This window comes from Hippocampus bargibanti, linkage group LG09 (assembly GCF_051943395.1).
Source record: "Hippocampus bargibanti isolate YZ-2025 linkage group LG09, ASM5194339v1, whole genome shotgun sequence".
Taxonomy (NCBI): Eukaryota; Metazoa; Chordata; class Actinopteri; order Syngnathiformes; family Syngnathidae; genus Hippocampus; species Hippocampus bargibanti.
Genome location: NC_142742.1, coordinates 2,669,921 through 2,697,338, shown reverse-complemented (window position 1 = coordinate 2,697,338; position 27,418 = coordinate 2,669,921). Strand labels below are relative to the sequence as shown.

The following is a 27,418-nucleotide window of genomic DNA, read 5'->3' as shown; positions in this document are numbered from 1 at the left end:
AATTTACATTTCACAGCAGCAAAGTTATGAAAGAGGAAAGGAAAGAAAGACGTAGAAAAACAAAATGCAGGAGCTGCTGGAAATCTATGTAAGCTCTCAGTTGCACAGGAGTGGTCCATTGATGAAAAACGTTTCTTCAGTCGTCATCTGTACGTCTTTTTAGTTGTCAGACATTTCGCTCCTCATTCGAAAAGCTTTGTCAGCAAACTCAATTTTTGCTGGTCGCTCGGCTTTTCGGATGAGGAGCGAAAACACCCGACTCCTTGATGGAGAATAAGAAGTTATCATATTTAAAAGTTTCATGCTGTTCTATGCTTAGTCAACATGTGTGACTCGAATACACAATTGAAGCACAGACAACCTGGGGTCAATCTGAGGTCAACAGACGCAGCTGTTTAAACTGTCATCGTCATCTAGGAGGTCTGACCTTGCACAGAATTTAGGACTTGGGAAACTCCGTTATCACTGGAGTAATTTAAGACTTGAAACTCCTTCACAGAAAGAGCTCATTAGCCAGGTTACAAATTTATCAGTTCGTGGAAGAGACAATTTTTTTATTGCTTACAGCTGTTTGCGCTTAGAACGCCCAGGGGCGTGGTATTCTAATCATGTTTTACTAATGTATCACTTAAATTTGCATATACTCTCAATAAATAACTTGGCAGATGGCTGCAGAATTCAGGCGTTTGTCATGAATGACTACGTCTCCTGCCGGCAGTAAAAGAAAATCTTTCTGGGTTCGAACATCTCTGACACACCTTCAAAGAAGTACAGATGACGGCAGAAGAAACCTTTTCATCGACAAACTCTGCACAGGAAACCTGGAATCGAACCTTGCGCCATTGCACCGTTAGGCCTACGCGCTAACCACTTCGCTGCTGGTACTCCTCCAACAAATCCACATCTCAAGTGTCAATGACACGTGTGTGACAAGGTGGCACCTGTTTATTATATGTATATATACTGTGTATATATATTTATATATTTTTTTTTGCGGGGGGGGGGGGGGTAGCGGCCTGTCCTGCACCCCCACCTCCTTGGTAATTCTCTCCCTTGCTTGGGGGTTGGTCTATTTTGAGGTGGTCTTATCACAGCTGTTGCATCTGTGGTGGCAGGAAGCCTGTCCGAGCCCCTACACGTTCTTTCTTTCCCCCTCCGGCCCTCGGTCCCGGTAAGACCCCCTTTTTCCCTTGTGCGTTAGCTGGTTTTAGGCCATTAGCATGAAGATAACATGAACTCGTGTTTTTGGATTTGGATTTTTTTAACCGCTATGTGCTCGGATGATCATTTTTACGTCGTCGACTTTGACAATAGCGATGACTTTTCAATCCGCACTCCCCGTAATAGCTTGGCATTGTATCTTCCCCCTTTTCACGTGATTCAAAGCAAATCACTGCCGGTTTTTTTTTTTGTTTTGTTTTGTGCACGCAGCTGCCAACCATCAGTAAGAAGCGTGGGTTTAGGAGGAAATAAATAAATGTCTTGCCCATGTAAAGAGAGGCTTAAAATAGCCCGTAGCTCTGGAACAGGTGCCGTGTGCACAGCTTGTGAAAGCAGCGTGAAGGCTGCGCTAATTTTATGCGCGTAAACATTCTCCAACTGGGTCTCCGTGCAATGTTACTGCTTGTTTTTTTTGGGAATGGATAGAAGCATAACCTGCACGATTGACAATAATTTAGTACAAAATGGTACAGTATAAACGGAAGCGATGTTTTGTCTTTTCTAAAAATCCCCAGGTGTGACTTGGGGGTGGAACTAGTGCTGTGTTCTGTGCCAATTTATTCAGAATTGGCGAAGAAAAAAAAACAAGGTAATAAAAGTCAGTTTTGAGGCTCAACTTAACTCAATTGTGTTTCTCGAGGACTTGAAAACAACCGCCACCTTGTAAAAGTGCTGCACATGAAGCAAAAAAAAAAACAATTTGGACAACAACCAGTACCAGTCAAGAAAGTACCAGTTCAAAGTTAAAAGACCACGGATTAGTTTTGAAAGGAGAAAGTTGGGCAGCGAGGTGTCTTGCCGTATGTTCAGCGGGAGGTCATTCCAAAGAGACGGACCAGCAACGGAAAAGCTTTGGTGACCTCTGAGCCTCCCCTTAGTACTCAAGACCTTTAATACTTACCCTGTGACTGTAAAGTGACCTTGAGAGTTTTGAAAGGCGCTTATAAATTAAATGTATTATTAGTAGTATAGTTATTAGTATTATTATCATCATTTGCTATCTATTTGCTATCTATTAGCTGGCTAGCTAGCTATCTATTCCCTGTCTAGCTGGCTATCTATTCACTATCTAGCTGGTTGGCTATCTAGCTAGGTATCTGTTGGCTATCGATTGGCTAGCTAGCTTTCTATCTATTTGAGTCACTTCCGAGTCCGCTGCTCACCCACAGAAAAAAAAACTTATTCTGTGACTGTAAAGTGACCTTGATAGTTTTTAAAGGCACATATAAATGAAATGTATTATTATGATTATTATTTTAATAACAGAGTCTGGTGCATAGACCTGAGGCATCAGGCTGGTTTTTAAAGGGGTTTCAGAGAGGTAAGGCCATTTCAAGATTTGAAAATAAATTATAGGATCTTAAGAGGAAGCTAGTGAAAAGGAGGCCAGAGTAGTAGTGATGTCAAAGCAGAATTGTGGACCAACTGGAAAGGCTTCATGGAGGTCGGCATTACAGCACCAATCAAAATCACAATGTCAATTTTGGACCACTGAATACTTTTGAAGTCCTACTGAATTACAAATATGCCAGAACCTCTAAATTTAAAAAAAATCCAGTGAACGGCCATTGTCCTCATCCTTGCAGAAAATCAAACAAAGCGCAAACCCACAAAGGAACGGTGAACGATTGCCTCTCAGCGACACCAAACAAAGATGGAGTCCTCTCCAGAGAACAACACCCAGACCGAGAGCACCCCAGTCAGAGACACTCATAATGACCGGACTGAGGATCTCAAAAAGCAACTGGAGGACATCATCAACACCTACCAGGCGGACGAGGCTCCAGACGAGCCAGAAGACACGGAAGATGCACAGCCCAACACCCGACGGGAGCAGAAACTGGAAAAAAAGATGCTCAAAAGCTTGGGTAGGTTTTGAATGGACGACATGAACAGATATCAACTTGGATGTTGCTTCCACAAGAAACTTGAAACCTGGAGTATTTGTAGATTTAGATCAAGATGCAGATTCGGTATCTGGTCCTAGCAAGAAGAATACCGCAAACATCTGAAATGGATTTCAAGTTTTGGTCAATCGACTTTCAAAATAACAAAACATCTGCAGTAAGATACTTTCAAACTTGATTCAGATCCAAAGATCCAAAGTATAACAACCGACAGACCGGGGCAGTGCATGTCCTAAGATTTATAGACACCGTGGGTCTGGGAAGTAATTTTGATGGATTGCATGCTAAATGTGAGATCTTTTGTTGCCGCTTAGGAAAGGAGGCCATGTTCCTCATGCAGAGTCTCAACAATTTGGACACTCCCGAGCAGAAACTGGAGGCTACCATCAAGAAGCACGCCGAGCTGGTGAGTAGAGCCAAATCAGACTAATCCTACGCTTCACCTCGGAGCGTTAGTGTCAGGTTGACCACTATCCAGATTGTGTTCATCTGCCGTTTGTCCCGCTGAAGCTGGAAGAACACCGTAGCAACCAGAAGCAGCTAAAGGTTCTGCAGAAGAAGCTTCTGCAAGTGATGAAGGAGAAGGACCAGCTGCAGAGCGAGCACAGTCGCGCCGTCCTGGCTCGCAGCAAACTAGAGGGACTCTGCCGAGAACTGCAGCGGCACAACAAGACCTTGAAGGTACTTCGCCCAGATCAGTGGTTCTTAATCTTGTTGGAGGCACCGAACCCCACCAGTTTCATATGCTTATTCACCGAACCCTTCTTCCAATGACTGTGCCTACTAACTGCAGTGTAGACTGAAGGGTGGACCTCAGTGGCCGAGGACCCACCTAACCTCTGAAACCGACTCACCGAACACCTAGGGTTCGATCAAACCCAGGTTAAGAACCACTGTCCCAGATCAATGACTCAACTCGATAAGAGTCATCACGATGCTAGGTAGTAGACAATGGCAGAGCAGGTACAATATGTTGCGTTCAGGAAACTCGAACCTGCGAGGGTATTTTTAACGTTCCTATCTTGAAATACTAGAGGCAATACTCTCATGTTGAGGTGTTTCGTAACTAAGGGATTTCGGTCAGGAGAACTTTGAAGGTGAAGATGCTTCTTAAACGATTATTTACCCCTTTGATGCACCAGGAACCTGATAACATGCTAAGCTATCCACTGTCGTAACCGCTATCACTGAAAAGGTTCTTTTAATTCCAACAACGTTGGCAGGAGGAGACGCTGCAGAGGTGTCGTGAGGACGACTTAAAGCGGAAGGAGATCACCACCCACTTCCAGGGAACCCTGAGTGACATCCAAGCCCAGATCGAGGAGCACAGCAACCGCAACACCAAACTGTGTCAGGAGAATAGCGCCCTGGCCGACAAACTTAAGGGGCTCATTACGCAGTACGACCAGCGGGAGGCGGTGCGTGAGCTCATGGATCCACCGAAAGAAAAACACTTTCTTTACATTTTAACATTTTTGCCGAAATGTGATTGTTTACTTCCCCTTTTGAAATTCTGAAGCATAATGTCGCCTTTAAGAGTTCCATCACCTCAATTTGACTTCAAATGAGACATTTCATTTTGGAAAGTCTTTCTTCCAGAACCTGGAGAAGGTGTTCAAGCACCGTGACCTGAAGGAGAAGCTTCTGGATACCAAGCTGACTCAGGCCAACATGTTGTTGAAAGAGGCGGGGGAAAAACACAAGCTGGAGAAAGAGCTCGTAAATACATTTTAAAACGTTATTATTATTATTATTTGCCTTTGTGCCATTTTGCTATTCTCAATCTTGCCAATGTTCCTTCCAACAGTTGCTCCAAAAAGCAGCAGAGTACAAGTCGCAAGCAAAACTTTTAAAGGAGAATGAGGTGGACATGAAAGCGCAGGTAAAGCTCATGCAAAGATGGGATGGGAGTAATTTGTAGTATTTATTAATTTAAGGTTGGCGAAAAATAAAACTAAAAATTGGGTCGGGGGGGGGGACATAGTTTCATCTCATAATAATGCAACCCCCGAAGAAAAAAAATATATACTATATCTTGAAATATATTATTCACTCCTGTGAGACTACAAATATCTGCAAAAATCATCAAAAAAAAAAATATTACAAATACATTTTTAAAAAACCTTATTTATGTCACATTGCAAATTTTCGAAGTAAAAAAAGCATGACTGTTAGTATATTTTGTATTTTTTTTTCTCGTGAAATACATTATTTTGAAAAACCATCAAAATTAGCAACACATTTCTTTCCAAATATACGTACGACTATTTTCGTAATATTGTAATATAAAAAGAAATAAATAAATCAATATTTTTTTTATTTTATATTTTATATATTTAAGGTTCTGAAAAAAATACTAATAAAAATTGGGTAGGGGGGACATGGTTTCATCTAATAATAATAATGCAACCCCTCGAAAAAAAAAAAACATTTTTTTTCTTTGTCGACATTTACTATTTACTCTAATGTATGTAAAAAAAATGCAAAAAAAATAAATATTCTAAATTAATTTAAAAACCTTATTGATGTCACATTGCAATTTTTTAAGGTAGAAAAAAAACAAGCATGACTGTTAGTATATTTTTGTATCTTTTTTTCCTACTGAAATACATTCTTTTGAAAAAGCATCAAAATGGCAACACATTTTTACACATGCAACTAATGTCATTATATATATGGATAGATAGATAGATAGATAGATAGATAGATAGATAGATAGATAGATAGATAGATAGATAGATAGATAGATAGATAGATAGATAGATAGATAGATAGATAGATAGATAGATAGATCGATAGATCGATAGATAGATAGATAGATAGATAGATAGAGAGACAGAGAGACAGATAGAAATACAGAGAGAGAGAAAGGGATATATATATATATATATATATATATATATATATATATACAGTAAAGTCTCGTTATATCGATATTCAAGGGAGTTCGAAAAAATATCGATATAACCGGGACTATCGATATATCAGACCCTGTTTGCATGTAATTTTCTCCGTGCGTGCATAGAAATACTATCGATATAACCGGGACTATCGATATATCCGATATCGATATAACGAGACTTTACTATATATATAGAAATATGTAAAATCATAAGTCCACGTGCGATAACACTGAGTTTGTTTCATCAGCTCGACATGTACTCCAAGAAGTTTGACGAGATCCAGGGCACCGTTTCAAAAAGTAACAGCATCTACAACGGCTTCAAACAGGACATGGATAAAGTACGAATGGCGGCCTTTGAAGGAGCAGCGAGGGGGACGGCGGGGATATTTTTAGACACTTTTCACATGTTTGTTGTGCTCCAAGATGGCCAAGAAGATGAGGAAGCTGGAGAAGGAGTGTCAATCATGGAAGAGCCGCTTCGACGGCTGCAACAAGAGTCTCGTCGACATGGTGGCGGATGTAAGGGCCTTCTTGCCTTTGTTCCTCTCTAATCAACTGATGTACGGCGTGCGCGATGCTCATTATAGCTCAAACAGAGCGGCGGGAGATGTCAGCATTGAATTGAGATCACAAGATTGAGAAAGGGAGCAGGCTGGCCCATCTTCAGCAAAATCAAAAAAAAAAACAATTTCGAACTGAGTACCACCCAAAAAAAAAAGCTTCAAATAATACAAAGCCACCAATATCACTAAATTGTACAGTAGCATCGCGGGTACAAGTGTTCATAATAATAATAATAATAATAATAATAATAATAATAATAATAATAATAATAATAATAATAATAATAATAATCAGAAAACCTTTATTTCGCCCACAATGGGGAAAGTTAATAATAATAATAATAATAATAATGAATACACAAAAAAAGATTTAGATTCTTTATTAAATTTACTTTATTTTAAAAAAAATATAGAAATCAGGAAATAAACAATAACAATAACAATAACAATAATAACAAAATAATAATAATAATAATTATTATTATCAGAATCAGAAAACTTTTATTCATCCCACAATGGGGAAATTTAATAATAATAATAATAATAATAATAATAATAATGAATACACAAAAAAAGATGTAGATTTTTAATTAAATTTACTTTATTTTAAAAAAAATATAGAAATCAGGAAATAAACAATAACAATAACAAAATAATAATAATAATAATAATAATAATTATAATCAGAATCAGAAAACTTTTATTCATCCCACAATGGGGAAATTTAATAATAATAATAATAATAATAATAATAATAATAATAATAATAATAATAATAATAATGAATACACAAAAAAAGATTTTGATTTTTAATTAAATTTACTTTATTTAAAAAAATATAGAAATCACGAAACAAATAATAATAATAATAATAATAATAATAATAATAACGAATACATAAAAGGGCTTTAGATTCTCAATTAAATTTACTTTATTTAAAAAAATATAGAAATCAGGAAACAAATAATAATAATAATAATAATAATAATAATGAATACACAAAAAAAGATTTAGATTCTTTATTAAATTTACTTTATTTTAAAAAAAATATAGAAATCAGGAAATAAACAATAACAATAACAAAATAATAATAATAATAATTATAATCAGAATCAGAAAACTTTTATTCATCCCACAATGGGGAAATTTAATAATAATAATAATAATAATAATAATAATAATAATAATAATAATAATAATGAATACACAAAAAAGATTTAGATTCTTTATTAAATTTACTTTATTTAAAAAAATATAGAAATCAGGAAATAAACAAACAATAACAAAATAATAATAATAATAATTATAATCAGAATCAGAAAACTTTTATTGAGGCGTGCAACAAAAAATATATTTGAATGGTAATATTGATCTTGATTTTTTTTTAATTATATAACCAATCCTTTCGAATAAGAAACATATTTGCTAATATTCCTTTTCTCTCTTTTTTAAAGATTTTCTTTCAATCTAAAATTTGACTGACCTTCCTCAACAAAAAAATACACAGTAAAGTCTCGTTATATCGATATCGGATATATCGATAATCCCGGTTATATCGATACTATTTCTATGCACGCACGGAGAAAATTACATGCAAACAGGGTCGGATATATCGATAGTCCCGGTTATATCGATATTTTTTCGGACTCCCTTGAATATCGATATAACGAGACTTTACTGTATATATATATATATATATATATATATATATAACATATAAAATATATATATATATATATATATATATAAATGTTGCCTTTTTTCCTCAAAGCAATATAACATAATAATAACAGACTGAAATACGCCGTGTTCTAAACGATGAAATATCTATATTTTTATATATATATTTTGACTTAATCGGCACTCAGCATAATTTCATAAAGTCATCGACTGTTTGTCAATAATGTGAACGGACTACTTTCCTAACCTACGACTTGCTTTCAAGGACTATGTAAATTGTGCTCTGCAGAAAGCAGTGAGAGACAAGGAGCTGGAGGTGATCGCCATCAAGAACCAGAAGCTGGAAAGTCTATGCAGGGCTTTGCAAGACGAAAGGAAGAGTTTCTACGAGAAGGCGCAAGAGGCCGAAGGTCACCCGACCGTGCGGACGAAGGCGGAGGTCCCCGAGAAGGAGATCCTTGAGGAAGGTCCCAAGGAACCGGCGAACGCCACACCAGAGTGTCATCTGAGCCAAGAGCTAGCCAAACTGAAAGCCGAACGGGCACTCCTGAAGGAGATCGCCGGGTCCTTCGCAGTCTCCAACACGGGAGCCGCGGCGAATACTGGAGCCTCCGAAGGCGGCCAGCGACCGGAGGAGAACCGTACAGAGCAGAGCGACAAATGACAGGAACATTTGGAACTGGAGTCTGTTGATTGACACTTCCAATGATCGGCTTTGTACTGTGTTTCATAATTTCATGGCAATTAAAGAAAAAACTATATACTATATTATTTTATTATATACTTTTTTAAAATATTTTTTTCAAGCCAATATGCATGAAGAAATATCATCTGCAACAAAAAAAAATATATATATATATATATATATATATATATATATATATATATATATATATATATATATATATATATATATTATTTTTTTTTTCTTAAATTAAATATTTCTTTTTTGTATACTTTTTTCAAGCCAATATCCATGAAGAAATATCATCTGCAAATTAAAAAAAAATATATAGATTTTTTTTTTATTAGATAGTTATTTTATTAATCTTTTTTATTTCAAGCCAATGTACATGAAGAACTATCATGCGCAAATTAAAGAAAAAAAAAGTATTAGATATTTATTTTATATCAGAATCAGAATCATCCTTATTGCCAAGTATGTAGAACACACAAGGAATTTGTTTCCGGTCGAACACGCTGCACTAGTAGCAAAAAAATAGCAAAGAGGAAATATATATATATATATATATATATATATATATATATATATATATATATATATATATATATATATATATATATATATATACACAGTAAAGTCTCGTTATATCGATATCGGATATATCGATAGTCCCGGTTATATCGATACTATTTCATGCACGCACGGAGAAATTTACATGCAAACAGGGTCGGATATATCGATAGTCCCGGTTATATCGATATTTTTTCGGACTCCCTTGGATATCGATACAACGAGACTTTACTGTATATATATATATATATATATATATATATATATATATATATATATATATATATATATATATATATATATATCTTTTTTTTCGAGGCAATATGATGAAGAAATATAGACTGCAAATTAAAGAAAACAAATATAGAATTTTCTTAGATATTTATTTACGTTTTTAATATTTTTTTCCAGCCAATATGCATGAAGAAATATAATCTGCAAATTAAAGAAAAAAAAAATATATATATTATTTCATTAGATAGATATATGATTTTATTAGATAGATTTTTACTTTTTTTTTATTTGTTTAATATATTTTTTCAAGCCAAAATGCATCAAGAAATATCATCTGCAAATTCAAGAAAAAAATATTATTTTATTAGATATTTATTGTATTTTTTATATATATTTTTTTCAAGCCTAGATGCATGAAGAAATATCATCTGCAAATTAAAGAAAAAATAACATATTATTTTATTAGATATTTATAATATTGTAATTTATATATATATATATATATATATTTTTTTTCAAGCCTATATTCATGAAGAAAAATCATTTGTTCTCTTACAATTAGCAAAAAAATACACACACACAAAAAAAGATGTTTCTGTCAATAAACAGTTTCAAAATAAAGTTGCATCAATTAGCATTGTACAAACGCTTTCTTGCGACGAATGGCGAAAAAAAGGAGCCATTAACACAACTCATCAATAAACCTCTCTTGCATCAAGAAAAAGACCGCCATCTGCCGCACGGTTAACAAGACACCGACCGGCCTTATACTCCGACACGCACCTTTTGTCAGAGGTTTTTGTTTTTATTGTCGCTATGGAAACGAGAGCCTGAATTCACGTGCTGTCATTGCTGTGTAAATTTTCTCCCCGTGGCCAAACAATGGCCAGGCTGAGGCGCAGAAACTGATAAGAGTCGCCATACAACCAGAGCCGCTGGGATGTCAGAACCGACAAAGACAATGGCGGCGCCGTGACAAAGGTCCATGCGCCTTTGATCCGAGGTGAGGCGGCGAGAAAAAGAGCGGAGCTATTAATCATTAGTGGACCGCCACTCTCGGTCCAATACAGCTACGTATATCAATATACATTTTCTTTGATACTTGCACTATGTACATTTTATTAGGAAACATTTTTGCACATTTACAGTAAACATGTCAGTCTTCTTACTATGCGTAGAATATCTTGTTTCTTTATCCTTTTACAACACCCCATCCCCTTTCAAATTGCTGCTGCGGACTGCAAATTTCCCCATTGTGGAACGAGTAAAGGTTTTCTGATTCAGATTTTTTCCCCCAAATATTATTTCAAAAATACAATTAGAATATATATTTTTTGCGAAAATAAATCTCCCCAAAAGTTTATTTTGTCCCATAAAATGTGTTATACATTTTTCATTTTTTTATGAGAAAAAAAAATAACGACTTCAGACTGAACAGAATGACTCATGACAAACACAAATTCATTATTTGTTTGTTGTATATATATTTATCTGTTTATATATGTATTTATATCGGTATTTATTTATGTATTTATTTAAGTGTTTGTTTATGTATTTATTTGTTTGTTCACATATATTTATGTGTTTATAAATGTATTTTATATGTATGTATTTATGTAAGTATTTCTTTATGTATTTATTTGTTTGTTTATATTTATTTATGTATTTATGTGTTTGTTTATATTTATTCACGTAGTTATTTATGTATTTATATAGGTATTTATTGATGTATTTATATATGTATTTATGCATTTATTTATTTAAGTGTTTGTTTATGTATTTGTTTGTTTATATATATTTATGTATTTATTTATGTATTTCTACACGTATTTCTATATGTAGTTCTATATGTATTTCTATATGCATTTATACATGTATTTATGTATGTATTTATTTAAGTATTTGTTTATGTATTTATTTGTTTGTTTATATTTATTCATGTATTTATTTATGTATTTATTTACATAGTTATTTCATGTATTTATATATGTATTTATGCATGTGTTTGTTTGTGTATATATATTTACGTATTTATTTATTGGTTTGTTAATTCATTCTAATAATGAAAGAACTTCCGGGTTGAGTGAACGCTGGCACATGTGGCTGCCGCTGCTCAACCGCAGAAAAAATATCCTGTGACTGTAAAGTGTCCTTGAGAGTTTTGAAAGGCGCTTAGAAATGAAATGTATTATTATTATTATTATTATTATTATTATTAATATAGGAATGCTGACTTGAAATTTAAAAAATATATATATAATAAAAATGTAAAATTGATTGTCATAATTGCAAGATTTTTTTTTCTTGCGAAGAATGACTGTGTAAAAAAAATATTATCAAGATTCTATTGTCCAGCCAAAATTATTTTTGTAATAAAACAACAACTTCCGTGGGTCATTTTTTTCAGTAAAACATTTTCTAAAAAAAATAGTCTCCAAGGATTACAAAAATCAATATTAAAAAAGTACTTCCAAAAGATATTTTTTTAAAGAAATGTTTTCCTGAAAAATGCATATGGACAGTGGAATTACGTCAACATATACAGGAGTCATAATGTAAATTCTCATTAGGCGGGAATAAAGCACAAAGCGGGCCATCTCTGACACGTAACAGATAAATTCCCTGAGATAACCCCAAAGGGGAAAAAATGCTGAGTTGTCAAAAGGAAGATGTTGTGTTGGGAAATGAAAGTGGACGCTGCATAAATCAGAGGTCACTCCAAGACAAAATGAGGTCGACGTAAAACTCGCTTCCTCCTCCAGGAAGGGACGGCAAATAAACTCCTGACTGATAATGAAGTCGGGACTTTGAGCCGCTCCAGACTGCTCCGTACCAACGACGACCCTTGCACACCCCCTTCCAACGGACTTCCTTCACAGCGATGGCGGACTTCAGCGAACTCCTCGTGCAAATCGTAGACTTTGGATTTTTCCAAAAGAGACTGATCATGCTCTGCTCCTTGCCGCTGATCCCTTTCTCCTTTGTCCTGGTGGGGGTCGTTTTCCTAGGCAAGACCCCGGATCACTGGTGCGCCATTCCGGAGGCCGAGCGGCTCGGGGCGGAATGTGGCTGGACGGAGGAGGAGGTGAGGGAGGTCACCGTCCCCCGCTCGAGAGCGTCCTTCAGCCGCTGCAACAGGTTCCACTTAAACCTGAGTCTCGATACTTGCGATGAACTGGAAAAACTGCTGGCATCCAACAAGACCCCCGTGATACCGTGTGACGGCGGGTGGTCTTTCGCTAAAAACTATTCCACCATAGTTTCTGAGGTACTTGTCTCCGTTATCTATTCTTATCTGTTGACTTGACTGAACTGACTTGAAAGATCTCTCCAAAAACATCTGGGGACTCGCAATCGTCCCCTCTCACTTGTGTGACTCTGTCATCATACTTGCACTTGGTTCATAGTTATTTTGAAAGTGACGAGCAACAAATCCAGCGACATTGTGAGCCAATATCCAGAGACTTTTGGAGAGTCCAAGAATCTTTCCGGAGCAAATGAGGCCTAGACAGTCTACGGGCGTCCACCACAAAGCCAAGCTAACCAGCAACCAAATCCTGCACCCCATAGTTCTCATTGGTGTGTGAGAGGGCCTGGCTCGCTGATCTCAATCAAGTCATAATGGCGTGTGGCTTATTCGTCGGCGCTTTCGTCACTGGATACGCATCCGACAGGTTAGCCTTCCAGACATTTTACTTGTGTTGAAATAATCCCGGCGAATGAAATGATCCTAAGGTGTCCTTCTCGTAGGTTTGGTAGGAAGCCTTGTTTCATTGCCTTCATGTTTGGCCTCGGTCTGGTGGGAGTGGGCGTCATGCTGTCGCCGTGGTACCCAATGCTTCTGGCATTTCGCTTCCTGCAAGGATTTTTTGAAAAGGGAGCGTGGACATCATGCTATGTATTGCGTATGTTGATATATATATTTTTTGTCATTACCCAAAAATTGCTGCTATGCACTGATTTTATTCCTAAAGCTGGGTAGACACAAAGCAATTTGTGTTGGCCAATTCGGGATTGACCAAACGTATATCAAACAATTTGATCCAAATCCAGTCTTTGAGTTCTTCAGCTCAAACAACAGGAAATTGGTGTCCATGGTGTGCCGTTCATTCTTCTCCATCGGCATGATGATCCTGCCCGGCTTGGCTTACTTGGTACCCTCATGGAAGATCCTGCAACTCATCATGACGCTACCCTGGTTCCTCTTTATCCCGTACTACTGGTAACTACTATATATTTCCAGCTGTTTCAATTCTATAGTCCAATTCAGGGCATCCGACATCGATGTGTTTGTCCAGGATGATTCCTGAGTCCCCGCGATGGCTGTTCTCTCGAGGGAGGAACACGGAGGCCATGCGGATTATGGCCGATGTCGCCAAGTGTAACGGACATAGTTTGCCACCGAACTTCCAAGAGGTACAAAAAAAGGGTACACAATTAAGAGCATGTAAAAGTTCTAGTACATTTTAGGTTCAACCCCAAATTGCACCACCCAGAAGCTACTGTATGATCCCCATGTGATTACTTTTAGGTGACTCCCCTGGAAACTAAGAAAGAACAACATGCTTTATCCTTTCTGGATTTGTTCAGGACTAGCATCATCAGGAGGAACACGTTCATTTTAATTTATGCCTGGCAAGTCAGTTTGATGATCATCACGGTTGGATCGCATTCCTTCCCAGTGTTCACAGGGTTTGCCTTCATTCCCCCCACCCCCTTGCAGGTTTTCAAGCAGTATTGTGTTCTACGGTTTGGTTTTGAGTCTGGGGACCACGAGTGACAACCACTTCCTGGACTTCTTCATTTCTTCGGCGGTGGAACTCCCCACAGGCCTTGTTTTCTACCTCCTGGTTGACAGAATTGGCAGACGCTCCCTGTTGGCTTCAACCAATATAATCGCAGGGATCGCCTGTCTTGCCACCCCCTTCATATCTTCAGGTAAGTTCGAGGTGACCGCCCTCCTGGTGTGCTTGTGTGAACGTCATCCACGTTTCTGAAATGCGAACTTCTCCACAGAACTTTCCTGGTTGAAAAAAGCTGTGGCTTTCATCGGCAGGCTCGCTATCGCTACAACACTGGAGACGCTCAGCTTTGCAAACACTGAGCTGTATCCCACCACTCTGAGGTGTGAAAGTGATGTGTGAAATAATTCTTTCGAGAGAAGACAAAAGGTGCAAGATGTATTCTGTCAGAATGGAGCGGTGTAGGAACAAGAAAGGAAAGGTTTCTGAAACCCTGAAACTCAGACACACCGATCCTTTGAAAGTGTCACTTGACTGGTCCTTCAAAGAGGGAGCATCCGTGTTCTGGTTCCTATACATTTTAGAGTTCTTTCTAAGATCCTCTTATTTGTTTTCAAATATTTAAATGGCCTGAGCTCCTCCTCCCCTAAACACCTCATGTCTGTGGACCATACACTACTGGAAGTACAGAGAACTGAGCGGAGGCTAAGAGAAGATCGGCCTTTTCGTTGAATGACCATGTTTGTTTACCCAGAAATCTGGCCGTGGGCGTGTGTTCATCAGCCTGCGACGCTGGAGTCATCGTGGCCCCACTGTTGCTGTTCCGGCTGGCAACTTTGAGGCAGGAGCTCCCCTTTTATGTCTATGGTACGGTCGAAAATACCCCGCCGATCCGATGCTATGTTGGTGTCAGGTTCCCGACATAAACGAATGAGACTGAGCGAGAAATCCTGTGCGTGTGTGTGTGACTTTAATGTTGAAGGGGTTTTGGCAGTTGTCACCTGTGGCTTCGTGACACTGTTACCAGAGATGAAGGGAGTTGCGCTGCCGGAGACAATCGAGGACATGGAGAATATAAGAAGGTGCAAATTATGTTATTCCTGTTCTGTCTTTTTTGCGTTGACCGGCAGTTTGGATGCCCGGCCGGTGGCCTCTTTTTACTGATGGTTAAGAGATGCCAAATATGCGTTGTAACGGGGTGGGGTTGGCAGTGAGGGAGTTAAAGCTGATGGCACTGTTGGTATTTTAAAAAATAGACAAAAAGAAAAATCGGGGCGTGCAGGGTGTGGCAGCCACTTACTTGAACCAGGTCTAATGTCCTCTCATCCTCTCTTGTAGAAAAACAAACCAATCCAAAGAGGCAAATGACTCCATGACATGACAGGAGGGGAGGTCTCATGAAGATTTTGGCATCTTTCTGTAATATCTGACCTTATTTGGAACTTAGCTGATGATTCTGATGAATTTATTGCCTTTCTGGTTGGGGGGCTCACCAGGTCCTTCAATTATTTACTCATGTATCCTAGTGACAATTGTTACACCAGAAGTTGAAGAAGTCGGCGACTTGGGGTTTAGGGCAGCCCTTTTGGGGCTAATTCTTAGCACTTTGACGAATGCCTTCCCGGGAAATGGTCCAAATCCGAAGCACATATCCTTGACAGATAGGTGACCCAAAATGGTGAATCAGATGCATCCGTTGTGTCCCAATGTGACCATTTCAAGGATTTCTAATGAAAACAGGGGCTGTGAAAGCCCATTCATCGCCACCTGGCGCATAATTTATTGTTTTGTCCCGCGAGAGTCTTCAGAAAAAAACATGACATCATCGTCTGTCTGTTACTTTCTCCTGATCATGCATTTTTTGGAATCACGTCTATTTTAGAAGGACAGATAAAGACATTTGTGAGATTTCAACTTCTTTTGTATCTGCCTTCTTCGCCTTTTCCAGACAACAATACACGGGATTGTAGAACACATCTATTTGCACGCTTGGATATCTAATTGAGTCATGTTTTTGTTCAATCTTTTGTCCCACTGAACGTTTATAAAAGAAGGCTGAGGGAGGCCAACAAAAGCTGCCCCACATAAGTCGCGTCAACTGAATGGAACGACCCGTATACATTAACTGTGCTGAAGATCACTGGTATGCGTGAGAAATGGGTTTCCCTTCAAGCCATTAAAATAAATAAAACAAATGGATGGTGACAGAGACAATACGTCTGGCAATCGAAGGGAAACGCACAAAACAAAATAAACTACTTTCGATCAATGGATTTTACGATTCAACATCAGTCTTGGGAAGATTGCTCGACTGATCAACATTGGAGATTTAAATGGTTGCAAGAGTCGAGGGACAGAAATAACACACCTTAGATGTACGATTGGCAAAATTTTACCCGCACATAACGAAGCTCCACTGACCCATTTAATGAGGGCAGTGGGGGAGGACGGGGGTACTTGGAGAAGGGCTGTGAAGAGGGGATAAAGTCGCAGAAGATAAGACCTCGCTGACGGGGCAAGGCGAGCTTAAAGCACATGCAAAGACGGACGGGTACAGTCAGGAAAAGTTTGATTCTCTCAACTACGGAAGTCAGCCAGAGGAAGCATTCGCTGTAGCAAAATGCCGACTGAGGAAGAACGGGAAAAGTTGGTTCACGTCATCAGGCAGTGGAACAACGACAGACTGGACTTGTTTGAAATCAGCGAACCGGACCAGGTAAGGAACCTGCAACGACCAAAGACCGGATGCTAGATGTGACATCTCGAGTCTGGGTAGGTGTGCTAAATGTCTCGATTTTCATCTAAGTTATTTCTTTCCTGTTGTTAGAATCTGGAGTTTCAGGGTGTGATGCGCTTCTACTTCGAAGATTGTGCCGGGGGAAACGTCGCGACCAAGTGCCTGCGTTTATGTAGCAACGCTTCAACCACCGAGGTGGTCGAAACTCTAACCGAAAAATTCCGGCCCGATATGAAAATGCTCAGCACTTGCCATTCCTTGTACGAGATCCACGGCAATAAGGGTACGACTATGAGTCCAAAAGTGGCACCGCACCAATTTTTAAAATGTCTGTTTTCTCTGTCCAAACAAGAACGTCAACTGAATCCGGATGAGAGACCTTTGGTGGTTCAGTTAAACTGGAACTCGCACAACAGAGAAGGACGGTTCGTGCTTAAGCAAAGCAAGGAGATGCCCGGGGTATCATGCGCCTTCTGCGATCTTCAAGAGATCATTTTTTTTTCTATAATTCTGAAATGTCAAAATCTATGTGGTCAATAAAGGAGGGGGGTCACAACAAGGAAAAGGGGGGCGTGATCCAGACCTTCAAGAGGACACTGTCGAGAAAAGACAAGAAGAACAGAAACAAAGTGGCTAACGAGCCTGCAGAGGACAAGAATAGGTAAAAAATAAATACATAAATAAAAGACATCTGACTTCAAGTAAATTAATCACAAGACCCCTTACTTCTCAAAAAAATATATCTAGGGTGAGTGAAAACCCAGCGAAAGGCAAACCAGAAACACCGGAACAGTGCACGGGAGCGAAAAGGCAAGGAGAGTGGCAGGCGGACCCCAGTAAGTCATCAATCGATATACTTGTAAAGGATGGCAGCTTCGGGTTATTGTTGTCAGATTGATTACATAACTATGAAATTGCACAGGCGATCCTCCATCGGACTTCGTCGACCAGCTTGGTTTACCACTTGGAATTCAACTCTGCGATCACTGTGAGTACGACAGGGCGACGGTGGAGATGTAAAATCAAGGACAAATACTGTAAAATATAAATACAGGACACTAAATATAAAAATAGGGAAACGGGGGAGGGGTAAAGTCAACCACAGTTTGCGATGCAGATGAATTAACTGACATCTTGGATTACTGCAACCTCCATTAACGTACCAGAGGTCTTTTGAAATCAAGTACACTGTGGGTTTCTGCGCGTCATCGTGTCTTCTCATTTCCCCATGTGACGTTCCAGCCGAGGGGGCCTTCTTGACGGCAGTCATGAATTACGCCAACAGCTCCACGATTAATTTCAAGCTCTCGCCAGCGTATGCTCTCTACGCCGCGGCCCGTTTTGCGCTGCGAGGTGCGGATGCCGCGACCGGCGGCGTAACCTCTATTGCAGACAAAATGGTGGCTGTGACAAGCAAGGTCATTCGGGCAAGTCGAGAGTCTGCTCAGTTTCAGAGGCCGGATGCAAATGGAGAAAGGGAGATTCGACATAGACAGCACGTTCTCTTCATTTTCCAGAGGCAGCAGGATATCGCCGGATCGCTCGCCTTCTGGATGGCGAACACTTCAGAGCTGCTCAACTTCTTTAAACACGACAAAGACCTTAGTGGGCTCACGCGACAAAGTCAGTTGGATCTGTCCCACCTTGTGCACAAAGCATACAGGTAAATTTTGGGGGGACTTGGAACGGATTAGGTCATTTCCATGGAAAACACGTTTTGATTTACAAAATGTTTTCATTACGAAATTTCTTCAAGAACCAAGTACCACCAAATTTACTTTTGATTTCAATGTCATTATATCACTCCAGTCACCTGATTCAGTGCATACAGATTGAGCTAAGCAAGAATCTGCCAACCTTTTTGATCGATCCCGAGCAACACGGTCCTCTTCCTGCCGGAATAGGTAAAACCATCCTACGGCGGTCAAACACTGAGCACAATTACCTCAAAACTTACAAAAAAGGGTTTCATGTTTGCATTACTCTCGTGACAGAGATGGTGCTGAACACCTTGATGAACAGCATGTCACTGTTGCGCCGCTACCAGGTCAACCCGGCCCTCGCCATCCAGCTCTTTTCCCAGCTCTTCCACTTCATCAGCACCTGGCTCTTCAACCGTCTCGTCAAGCCTGACGCCAGCTCCCAGGGCCTGCGTTCACACTACTGGGGGGCGGTTCTCCGCCTGAGATTGACTGGCATTGAGTCCTGGGCGGAGAGGCAGGGTTTGGAGCTGGCGGCCGACTGCCATCTGGGACGCGTCATCCAGGTTGATTGGGTTTCGTACCGTAGCTAACAGGATATGACCCGAAACTTTCAGAGCAGTACACCCGTCAAATGCTTTGTTACTTTTAGCCTGAGCTTTATAAAAGCCACAGAGGAAAACATTTGCTTTTGCTACTTATTGATTTTCAAACAGGCAACGATGCTCCTGACCATGGATAAATACACCATAGAAGATGTGAAAGAGATCCAGAACACCTGTTTTAAGCTTAATTCCATGCAGCTACAGGCCCTGCTAAGTGGATACCTTTACGCCCCCAATGAGCCTAACATCCCAGCAGTAAGGCAAAGCAGGATGACTTCATGCGTTTGTTCACAATGACTTCCACACTAAGTCTTCATTTTTAACTTTCTATATTGATGGACATGTCCACTGTCTTGCCGCAGGATTTGATTGACGCTGTGGTCATGGCCGCAGAGGCCTCAGCGGACAACCTGATTCGGCAGGAAGGCCGAGACGTACAGCTGGAGGAGAACACAGACCTCCACCTGCCCTTCCTGCTGCCAGATGGCGGCTACTCCTGCGACAGCATGAGAGGAATCCCTCCTGGATTTCGGGAGTTCCTGGAGCCCATTTGCCAGAGAGGTAAAGGACTAGGAAAGATTTGAATGGTGCGAAATCAAACCGCCACCGATGTGTGATGCTTCTCTCATAGGTCTCTGCTATCTAACCTCCCAACGGAACCCGAAAGGTGATTGGACCATCTTCTTCGATGAACCCGGAACTCCATACTTGGTATACCTGACACCGGGAACTGGTGACGGCCTTTCGAATGTTCTCATTTTGACGTTGTGTTCCGTTCAATGAAGGACTGGACTCCATTTCCTTTTTCCATTTTGCTCAAGTGTTTGTCCAAAGCTCAAATGTAACAAAAACGTTATATCAACCAAGGCACAGTTTATAATTTGAAAGACAAAATCGGAGTGGCATTCTTAAAATAACACCGTATGATTTTTTTTCCCACCTCGTCATTAGAACAACCAGAAAGTACCACAGACCATTACAATGACACTGAAGAAACCTCTCAACAGCGGCATGGGGGTCAGCATTGTGGCTGCCAAGGTAACCGTGGCAACCCTGACAAGATTTTTTTCCACAAACAGCGGCCTTACAAACGACACCGCTGTCTCAACCAAAGTCCAATCTGATTAGCATCCTCAATGTAATTATGCCTCAGGGAGCAGGCCAAAACCACCTTGGGATTTACATCAAGTCAATCGTCAAGGGGGGACCGGCTGAGAAGGTGTGTTGAGAAAAATTCAGTGCCGTTCCGTTGGAGTTTCTGAAACGGTTCTGATTTTTACAGAATGGACTGTTGACAGCGGGAGACCAGCTCCTCAATGTGGATGGTCAAAGTCTGCTCGGTCTCAGCCAGGAAAGGTAACTACCGACCTGCGCACAAACCCACAGAGGCTATATGGACATTGTGATGTTCTACCCGTTTAGGGCGGCGGGGATCATGATGCAAACTGGGCCTATTGTGACCTTAAAAGTGGCCAAGTTTGGCGCCATCTTCAATGGCCTCGGTGGTCTCCTGGGTGATCCGGCTCCTGCTGGGACTGCAGGTAGAAACACTCCACAAAGCTGAAGCGCTTCAAAATTCTTGACGACTACTTTCTCTTCTGGAAGATGTGAGCCGGAAGGAAATTCCTCTGTACGCCGTCGAAGAGCTTGCTCAACCAGAGCCGGTTCGGCACGGGCGCCACGGGGAAAACAAAGCGCAGATAGCGCAGAACAACGGGCAATTTTATCGCTCCAATCCCAATATGGCTGGTGTGTAGCGTCCATTTTGAGTTTTGCAATGCGCGTGAAACACGATTGATTTGTTTTTCTTGCCTACTCTGAAAGATTTTGCCCTCAGGGATGGGGATGAGCTCGCCAACCGAGACATGCGGGGGAACAAGTCAGTTTCCAACCTTTCCGCAAATGTACGATGAAGCGCCCGAAAGATTCATTCGACGACAATTGTTTTAAGATGTCACATAGGGGACACACTTTTTGTCTGTCGGTAGATATTTCATCGAGAATGTTTGACGCTCCCGAGTCCGAAATATCAGGACAAGAACGCATCTGGATCCAGTCGACCGCGGCAATTGTTTCAGGTGTCTCTGAGGCCTTTGGGAGGACAGAGTGCTGTTGACAAACGGAGCTTGATTGTATAAATCGTCGCAAAATTCACTGCTCAGGGCCGTACTGGCAATCTGTGTCAATCTGTGCTTTGTCTTCATTGTCGTAAAAATACATTCGTCCTCTCTCCCCCTCTTCAGCGTCAAGCTCTTTCACAGGAAAACTTGCGCGTGGACACAGGAGGCCCCCTTGTGGACATGAGTCAGATTATCTGGCAGAGCCGAGGCGCCAAGGAAAACGACCACTTCCACCTTCCTGTACGCTCGAGCGTCTCCAACCAAAACCTCATTGCTGACAACTCCTGTCAAGGGAGCCGTGCGGGGGTCTGGAAGACCCCCTTTTCACAACAGCCCACGCCCACACCTTCCATTCAACCTGTACGCATCGATATCCCTGTGACCAGGCCGCTCTCTTCTCACACCAATCCTCTTCTCAGCACATTCCAAAATCGTTCTTGTCTTGTGGCACTGAAGTCCGGTCACACGCTTCAAGTAAACGGACACCCGGATCAAAGGAGTCCGAGTGTCTCCGCATGTTCGATTCCCACGGATCCGAAAGTCCCCCGACCTTCGCGGCTATCCCAGCAACACGTGACGAAACCTCAAGTGAGCATCACTCCAACAAAGCACGTTTCTTTTCAAGAACCACCGACCCGGCAGAAGCACGGCGCTTGTCCGTCGGAGACTAAAGCCTTTCGAGAACCGAAGGTAACGCCGCCCAAGCTGAGAGAGGACAAACTCCTAGAGCAGGAGGTAAAGGCGCTTCAGGCCAAAGGGGACCTCGGCGCCGAGGAGAGGGAGCGACTTGGAAGACTGACCCTAGAGTTGCAGTTTCAGAAGAGGTTACGAGAGATCCAGCAAAGAGGCGAAGACGAGGATGAGGACAATGAGGGTTTGGATATGATGGTGATGATACGAGAGCTAGAGACAAGAGCTGAGGTAAGTACATTTTTGTTTTTTTTTGGCGACTGCGCAAAGAATTCTGGGAAGTCCAATGAAGTCAATTGTAAAAAAAACAAGGCTATATTTGGGTTACTGTTTAGAGTGTTAAGGGCTTGGGGGAAGAAGCTGTTTCAATGTCTGCTGGATTTGGTGCGCATGGATCGCTAGCGCCCGCTTGAGGGGAGTTGCTGGAAAAGATGGTGAGCAGGGTGCGGAGGGTCCAGTCGGATTTTTAGCACCCTTGTTTTGATTCTTGCAGTGTGCAAGTACTCGAGAGTGGGTAGGGTTTTTTTTTCCGCTGTCCGAACTGTGTGTTTAAGTCGGATTTTGTCCATTTTTGTGTCGGCCCCGAACCGAACCGTGATGGAAGAACACAGGATTGATTCGATGATAGTCGTGTTGATTGACCCACAAATATTTTTGGTGTGCAAAAGAAACAAACAAGAAGGTCCAACAATGACTCCAAAGTTTGACTATAATGTTTGCACACCAAAAATATTGTTTTTTACAGTGTTACTTTCAATATTATGCTTTTTTTTTGTTTTAAATAGAAAAAGAAAAGTTCACCAGGAAATGCATCAAACGATGATCTGAAAGCAAAGACCAAAAGTCTCGAGGTCCCGAAAGATGAGAAAACAGGTACGTTGTTGGTTGAATACTGATCCCGTTTCGACACTTTGTGCTTGTTTATCACTCAGTATTTCATTGACATTTCTCTGTATTGATATTTTTATAGATTACATATCAAGTGGACGACTACAAGACAACAAACCAGAGTGAGTCAGAAGAAATGTCATTATAGTTTTGTGACAAGAGTGAAACACGTTAGCTTCTCTTTCCAAATATTCCCTGAGAAGTTTTTGATATATACAGTAAAGTCTCGTTATATCGATATCGGATATATCGATAGTCCCGGTTATATCGATACTATTTCTATGCACGCACGGAGAAAATTACATGCAAACAGGGTCGGATATATCGATAGTCCCGGTTATATCGATATTTTTTCGGACTCCCTTGAATATCGATATAACGAGACTTTACTGTATATATTTTTTGTTCCCCGTTATGAAAAGTAAAATGTTTTAATCTACAGGTGCCGGGAAGACAAAGCGCGGCGGACGTCGGCTCCCGAGAAGCTACCGTTCAAGGAACGTCAGCGTCTGTTTTCTCTGGCATCCACTGCATAAATGAAGGCTCATTTTGTTGAAATAAAAAAAATGTCCATACAAAAGTTATGTCAAAACAAAGTTTCAGGTTAGATCCTGACCAATCGTGAAATAACTATTGTATTAGATTTGATTTGAGTTTCTTTTTGGCTTAAAGTCTCGATTGTAGACTCAAATAATCTTGTACAATATATCTTTGAAATCTCAACCACACATTCATGATTTTGGAAACTTACAGTATCTGATGATAAAAGCAATAAAACAGTGCTTTGACACCATCTTTTGGCACGTCTTGTTAATTATTACTATTTTAAGGTAAATGTAGATTACGCATAGATTTTCCTCCTGAACCCACAAATAGTGGGAACATTATTTACTTAATGCGTTGATAAAACTGTACCACTGCCTTTTCTTGGTCGGGGGTTTCGATGGAGCCCGAGCGAAGTCGACGGATCTCGTTGATGGCATCAATGCCGGTCATTTTTCTCGTCTTGACCAGGTAGCAGGCCAGCATGGTGCCCGTTCTTCCGTGGCCATGCATGCAGTGGACAGCTACTCCCTAGAAGGGGGTGACAAGCGTAAATTATGGACAAATGGAACATTGCTGTATAAAAAGGTCACCTTGGATCCCTTCTTTAAAGGACAACCGACACCATTTTTTTGTTTCCAAACTAACATCAGAAAAACGTTTTATAGCATCTAAAATACCCAAAAAACACAGGCTGATATTTTTAGTCAAATGCAAAACACCAATAAAAACGACTTAAAGTGTCCCAAAATTACTTAAAAATGACCTCAGAAAGTTTCAGTTTCAGAAGGCCCCGCCCCCTTGTTCGTGACGTCACGCCGAGACGTCTTGCTTTGCTCGAGAATCAAAACAATGGCTTCGGATTCGGAGAAGATGCTTTCTTGTTACTCATCCAGTTATGAATATGATTCAAGTAGTTCTGAAGAGGAAAGCATAAATGTTTGCAATCAATTAAAGAACTCCAATGTAGCGTCTCAGAAAATGCACATGATGGCGCCCAAGCTCCGTTGGAAATGGGCTGATTTCTCTGCTGGGAACTAGTATCAAATAGTAGTCTTGGTGCATACACACACGATTCACCATCGCGTTATTTATGTGTTTTCTTTCTAATTTCGGCATCAACACGAAGTTTTCAGACCAAGCAAAGTACCCAAAATGCATTGTGTGTCGCTTTCTCGGTCAGGGGCGTTCCTTCAGTGACGTCACGTACTGACTTGTCACCAACTCAAAAACAAGACTTCCGGAATATTCAGTGCGAGTCTTAAAACGTAAAATATCGCTGTATGCGGTGGAATCTTTGTAAAATATGCCCAGTAGAAGTCATCTGAAGCGATTTTACAAATTATGCACACAACTTGTCCGGAGGCGTCGGTTGTCCTTTAAAACGTATGTTAATTTTCTTTCCTACTTATCTTATTCACGGTTCTGAGTGATCCCGGAGACTTCAGGGAAAAACTCATCAAACTCACATTCCATCTAAGATTCTTCTAAATTAAATACAGTAAAGTCTCGTTATATCGATATTCAAGGGAGTCCGAAAAAATATCGATATAACCGGGACTATCGATATATCCGACCCTGTTTGCATGTAATTTTCTCCGTGCGTGCATAGAAATAGTATCGATATAACCGGGACTATCGATATATCCGATATCGATATAACGACACTTTACTGTAATAATAAAAATTCCAAAACCAAAAATCATTCAAAATATAAAGGCAAGACCGATTTATGATTGGCTACACTTTGCGGTTCTCTTGAGTTGGTGATTTTCCAATCCAAAATTGCTGAACATCGACGCCTCTTAAGTGTTGTACCTCTCCTTTGCTGTTGGCCTCCTCCACAATGGCGAGAAATTGATCAATCTGAGACGGCGACGGTGGAGTGAAGTCGGTGATCTTGATGTGATGGAGCTGCAATTTCGGACATGTGTCGTAATTGGGCGGCTTTCGCTCGCACAGGCACACCAGGTGTTGGATGCCCTGGTCCAGCAGATACTGGTACTCTGCTGTCATCCGAGGAAAAGCCAGTCCGGCCACTTTTCCTGGGTCCACCCATGAGAAATTATTCGGTGGAGTGGAAGCCATTCTGGGGAGAAAACAAGGTTGCAGGAAAGTAAAATTTGACAGAACTTTGTGGATGTTTACATGACACCGACATAGTTTTGACCCATTTTTAAACATATATTCTCAAGAGCTAAGAAACCATTGCCATATAAATAGTCAAAACAACACATATTTTATATTTTTGCATGGTTAGCATAAATGTGACAATTGCAATATGAATCATTTCTAAAAATGTGTCTTTCAGTTGCCAAAATATTGGCATGTAATTGTACCTGATTGTAGGTACGCTACAGTGACCCATATTCCATCGCGATTGTTTCTGTCCAGTGAACCGAGCGCACTCTATACTCGCAGTCGTATGTCATTGCATTTTTGTGAAGTACGTAATCGTTTTTCGTGGAATTTTCCAAGCTATGCAGTTTATGATGACGTATTACACGTTTCCCTCCATTCTGGTTCTTGAAATTTCCGAATACAACGAGAAAACAAATTGAAGTTTACACTCTTTTTGCTAACACTACAGTTTATAAAGGTGAGTAAGTTGTATTTTTATAACTCATAGAAGTGGTACAATATATATTTTTCAACATAACTGCCAGGTTTCAAGCAAAATGAAACATTAGCATATATATTTCTAGAGCTCGCAATTTTCTTTCCAAGTATTCAGTGACAGCATTTTTTTATTTCTGACGAAAATCTGCCTGCATTCAATCGTTGATATTTGCTATTTTATATTTTGAATCTTTTCTTGTGTTTTCTGCTATTGTTTAGAAATTCAAAAGCTTTCCAATGGTACCTTACTCGTTAAGATCTGCCAAAAATTACGAAAATTATGATAAACTGTCACAGATTTTCGTTGTTTTTTATGTGTAATTACAGGCAGAAAATCCCCTCATATTTCGAAAATTAAAAATTCCATTAGTTCCTTATTATTTGTCATAGAAAAATAATCTAAACATAATTTGAAAGATATTTAAATGCACTTAATATAGTATTAGAAAATGTATGAAGAATTATTATTGAGAAATTTTGTCACATCCCTACTGATTGGTCTATTACATTTTATAGGGGAGAAGTATCCTCTTTCATAAAAAAATATGCTGAAAAACTTGTCTATTTACTATTTAATATGCTCTTTCTGAAAACACCTCAAGATTCCAGAATAATAAATAAACTAACTTTAGAAAGGAATACTTGTGTTTACGTCAGAGAACTTGCTTCGGTGAGCTAATTATTTTGACGTTAGCATATTTAACGTTAGCATAAATGAAACAAGGGCTCTGTTGCCCCAGCAGCTTTCCTAACGTTTGTTTTCAGACCCCATGATAATGTTGTCGTTGACGGCGAATGAAATAGATATCAACTTAATCCGTTAATTTTTGGCAAAAATACTGTCAATGTAAATAAATTGCTCTTACTAAACTAACACTGCGTGGCTGAGCAGCAGACAAGCAGACACCGATTCGAAAAACACCGTGAAAACTCTCGCGAGAAATGACATCAAACAGCGATGGCGAACAGCAAGTGTCACATAAGCGAGCAGCGCGAACATCGAATGAAT

The 27,418-nt window shown here is 40.0% G+C and overlaps 4 protein-coding genes across 9 annotated transcripts; 3 read left to right on the top strand and 1 right to left on the bottom strand.

Annotated features, from left to right (window-relative positions):
- The first annotated feature begins 1,076 nt into the window (after window positions 1-1,076).
- txlnbb (taxilin beta b) lies at window positions 1,077-9,044 on the top strand. Its single transcript, XM_089004784.1, has 11 exons — window positions 1,077-1,171; window positions 1,737-1,810; window positions 2,808-3,089; window positions 3,443-3,534; window positions 3,639-3,809; window positions 4,352-4,546; window positions 4,728-4,847; window positions 4,936-5,010; window positions 6,279-6,371; window positions 6,457-6,552; window positions 8,566-9,044. Exons 3-11 carry the CDS (start codon window positions 2,876-2,878, stop codon window positions 8,938-8,940), a joined length of 1,431 nt encoding a protein of 476 aa, XP_088860910.1. The 5' UTR covers window positions 1,077-1,171; window positions 1,737-1,810; window positions 2,808-2,875; the 3' UTR covers window positions 8,941-9,044.
- Window positions 9,045-11,741: 2,697 nt separating this feature from the next.
- Window positions 11,742-17,021, top strand: slc22a3 (solute carrier family 22 member 3). Its single transcript, XM_089004893.1, is given in 11 exon segments — window positions 11,742-13,033; window positions 13,336-13,439; window positions 13,516-13,670; window positions 13,819-13,987; window positions 14,064-14,181; window positions 14,297-14,452; window positions 14,454-14,703; window positions 14,782-14,890; window positions 15,262-15,374; window positions 15,490-15,589; window positions 15,846-17,021. Coding segments are annotated over 11 exon segments (1,704 nt in total). The 5' UTR covers window positions 11,742-12,646; the 3' UTR covers window positions 15,889-17,021.
- A 68-nt stretch (window positions 17,022-17,089) lies between these two features.
- Window positions 17,090-23,828, top strand: afdnb (afadin, adherens junction formation factor b). 4 transcript variants are annotated; one of them, XM_089004887.1, is made up of 24 exons: window positions 17,090-17,223; window positions 17,335-17,527; window positions 17,597-17,703; window positions 17,787-17,905; window positions 17,992-18,080; window positions 18,167-18,232; window positions 18,487-18,907; window positions 19,054-19,148; window positions 19,239-19,510; window positions 19,661-19,831; window positions 19,912-20,110; window positions 20,181-20,260; window positions 20,501-20,587; window positions 20,703-20,768; window positions 20,832-20,905; window positions 20,972-21,090; window positions 21,155-21,298; window positions 21,374-21,453; window positions 21,538-21,681; window positions 21,793-22,404; window positions 22,483-22,590; window positions 23,145-23,232; window positions 23,330-23,369; window positions 23,690-23,828. In XM_089004887.1, exons 1-24 carry the CDS (start codon window positions 17,128-17,130, stop codon window positions 23,781-23,783), a joined length of 3,564 nt encoding a protein of 1,187 aa, XP_088861013.1. In that variant the 5' UTR covers window positions 17,090-17,127; the 3' UTR covers window positions 23,784-23,828. The 4 variants fall into 4 exon arrangements, with proteins under 4 accessions (XP_088861013.1, XP_088861011.1, XP_088861012.1 ...); XM_089004885.1 differs by having other exon boundaries at window positions 19,661-19,804; window positions 21,793-22,590; XM_089004886.1 differs by having other exon boundaries at window positions 21,538-21,627; window positions 21,793-22,590.
- A 307-nt stretch (window positions 23,829-24,135) lies between these two features.
- On the bottom strand, window positions 24,136-27,340 carry dusp23b (dual specificity phosphatase 23b). 3 transcript variants are annotated; one of them, XM_089004912.1, is made up of 3 exons: window positions 27,276-27,340; window positions 25,609-25,879; window positions 24,136-24,321 (listed from the first exon to the last, which is right to left on the bottom strand). In XM_089004912.1, exons 2-3 carry the CDS (start codon window positions 25,876-25,878, stop codon window positions 24,136-24,138), a joined length of 456 nt encoding a protein of 151 aa, XP_088861038.1. In that variant the 5' UTR covers window position 25,879; window positions 27,276-27,340. The 3 variants fall into 3 exon arrangements, with proteins under 3 accessions (XP_088861038.1, XP_088861039.1, XP_088861040.1); XM_089004913.1 differs by having other exon boundaries at window positions 27,285-27,316; XM_089004914.1 differs by lacking the exon at window positions 27,276-27,340 and adding an exon at window positions 27,037-27,183.
- Between the last annotated feature and the right edge of the window lie 78 nt (window positions 27,341-27,418).

Excerpts from the sequence above, each read along its gene's own strand:
- txlnbb (XM_089004784.1), top strand. The coding sequence starts at position 2,876 with ATGGAGTCCTCTCCAGAGAACAACACCCAGACCGAGAGCACCCCAGTC. Across the intron at positions 3,535-3,638 it reads TCAAGAAGCACGCCGAGCTG|CTGGAAGAACACCGTAGCAA; the intron begins GTGAGTAGAGCC and ends GTCCCGCTGAAG. Across the intron at positions 4,547-4,727 it reads AGTACGACCAGCGGGAGGCG|AACCTGGAGAAGGTGTTCAA; the intron begins GTGCGTGAGCTC and ends TCTTTCTTCCAG.
- afdnb (XM_089004884.1), top strand. The coding sequence starts at position 17,128 with ATGCCGACTGAGGAAGAACGGGAAAAGTTGGTTCACGTCATCAGGCAG. Across the intron at positions 17,704-17,786 it reads AAAGCAAGGAGATGCCCGGG|GAGGGGGGTCACAACAAGGA; the intron begins GTATCATGCGCC and ends TGGTCAATAAAG. Across the intron at positions 18,908-19,053 it reads CTTGTGCACAAAGCATACAG|TCACCTGATTCAGTGCATAC; the intron begins GTAAATTTTGGG and ends ATATCACTCCAG.
- dusp23b (XM_089004912.1), bottom strand. The coding sequence starts at position 25,878 with ATGGCTTCCACTCCACCGAATAATTTCTCATGGGTGGACCCAGGAAAA. Across the intron at positions 24,322-25,608 it reads AGGCCAACAGCAAAGGAGAG|GGAGTAGCTGTCCACTGCAT; the intron begins GTACAACACTTA and ends ACCCCCTTCTAG.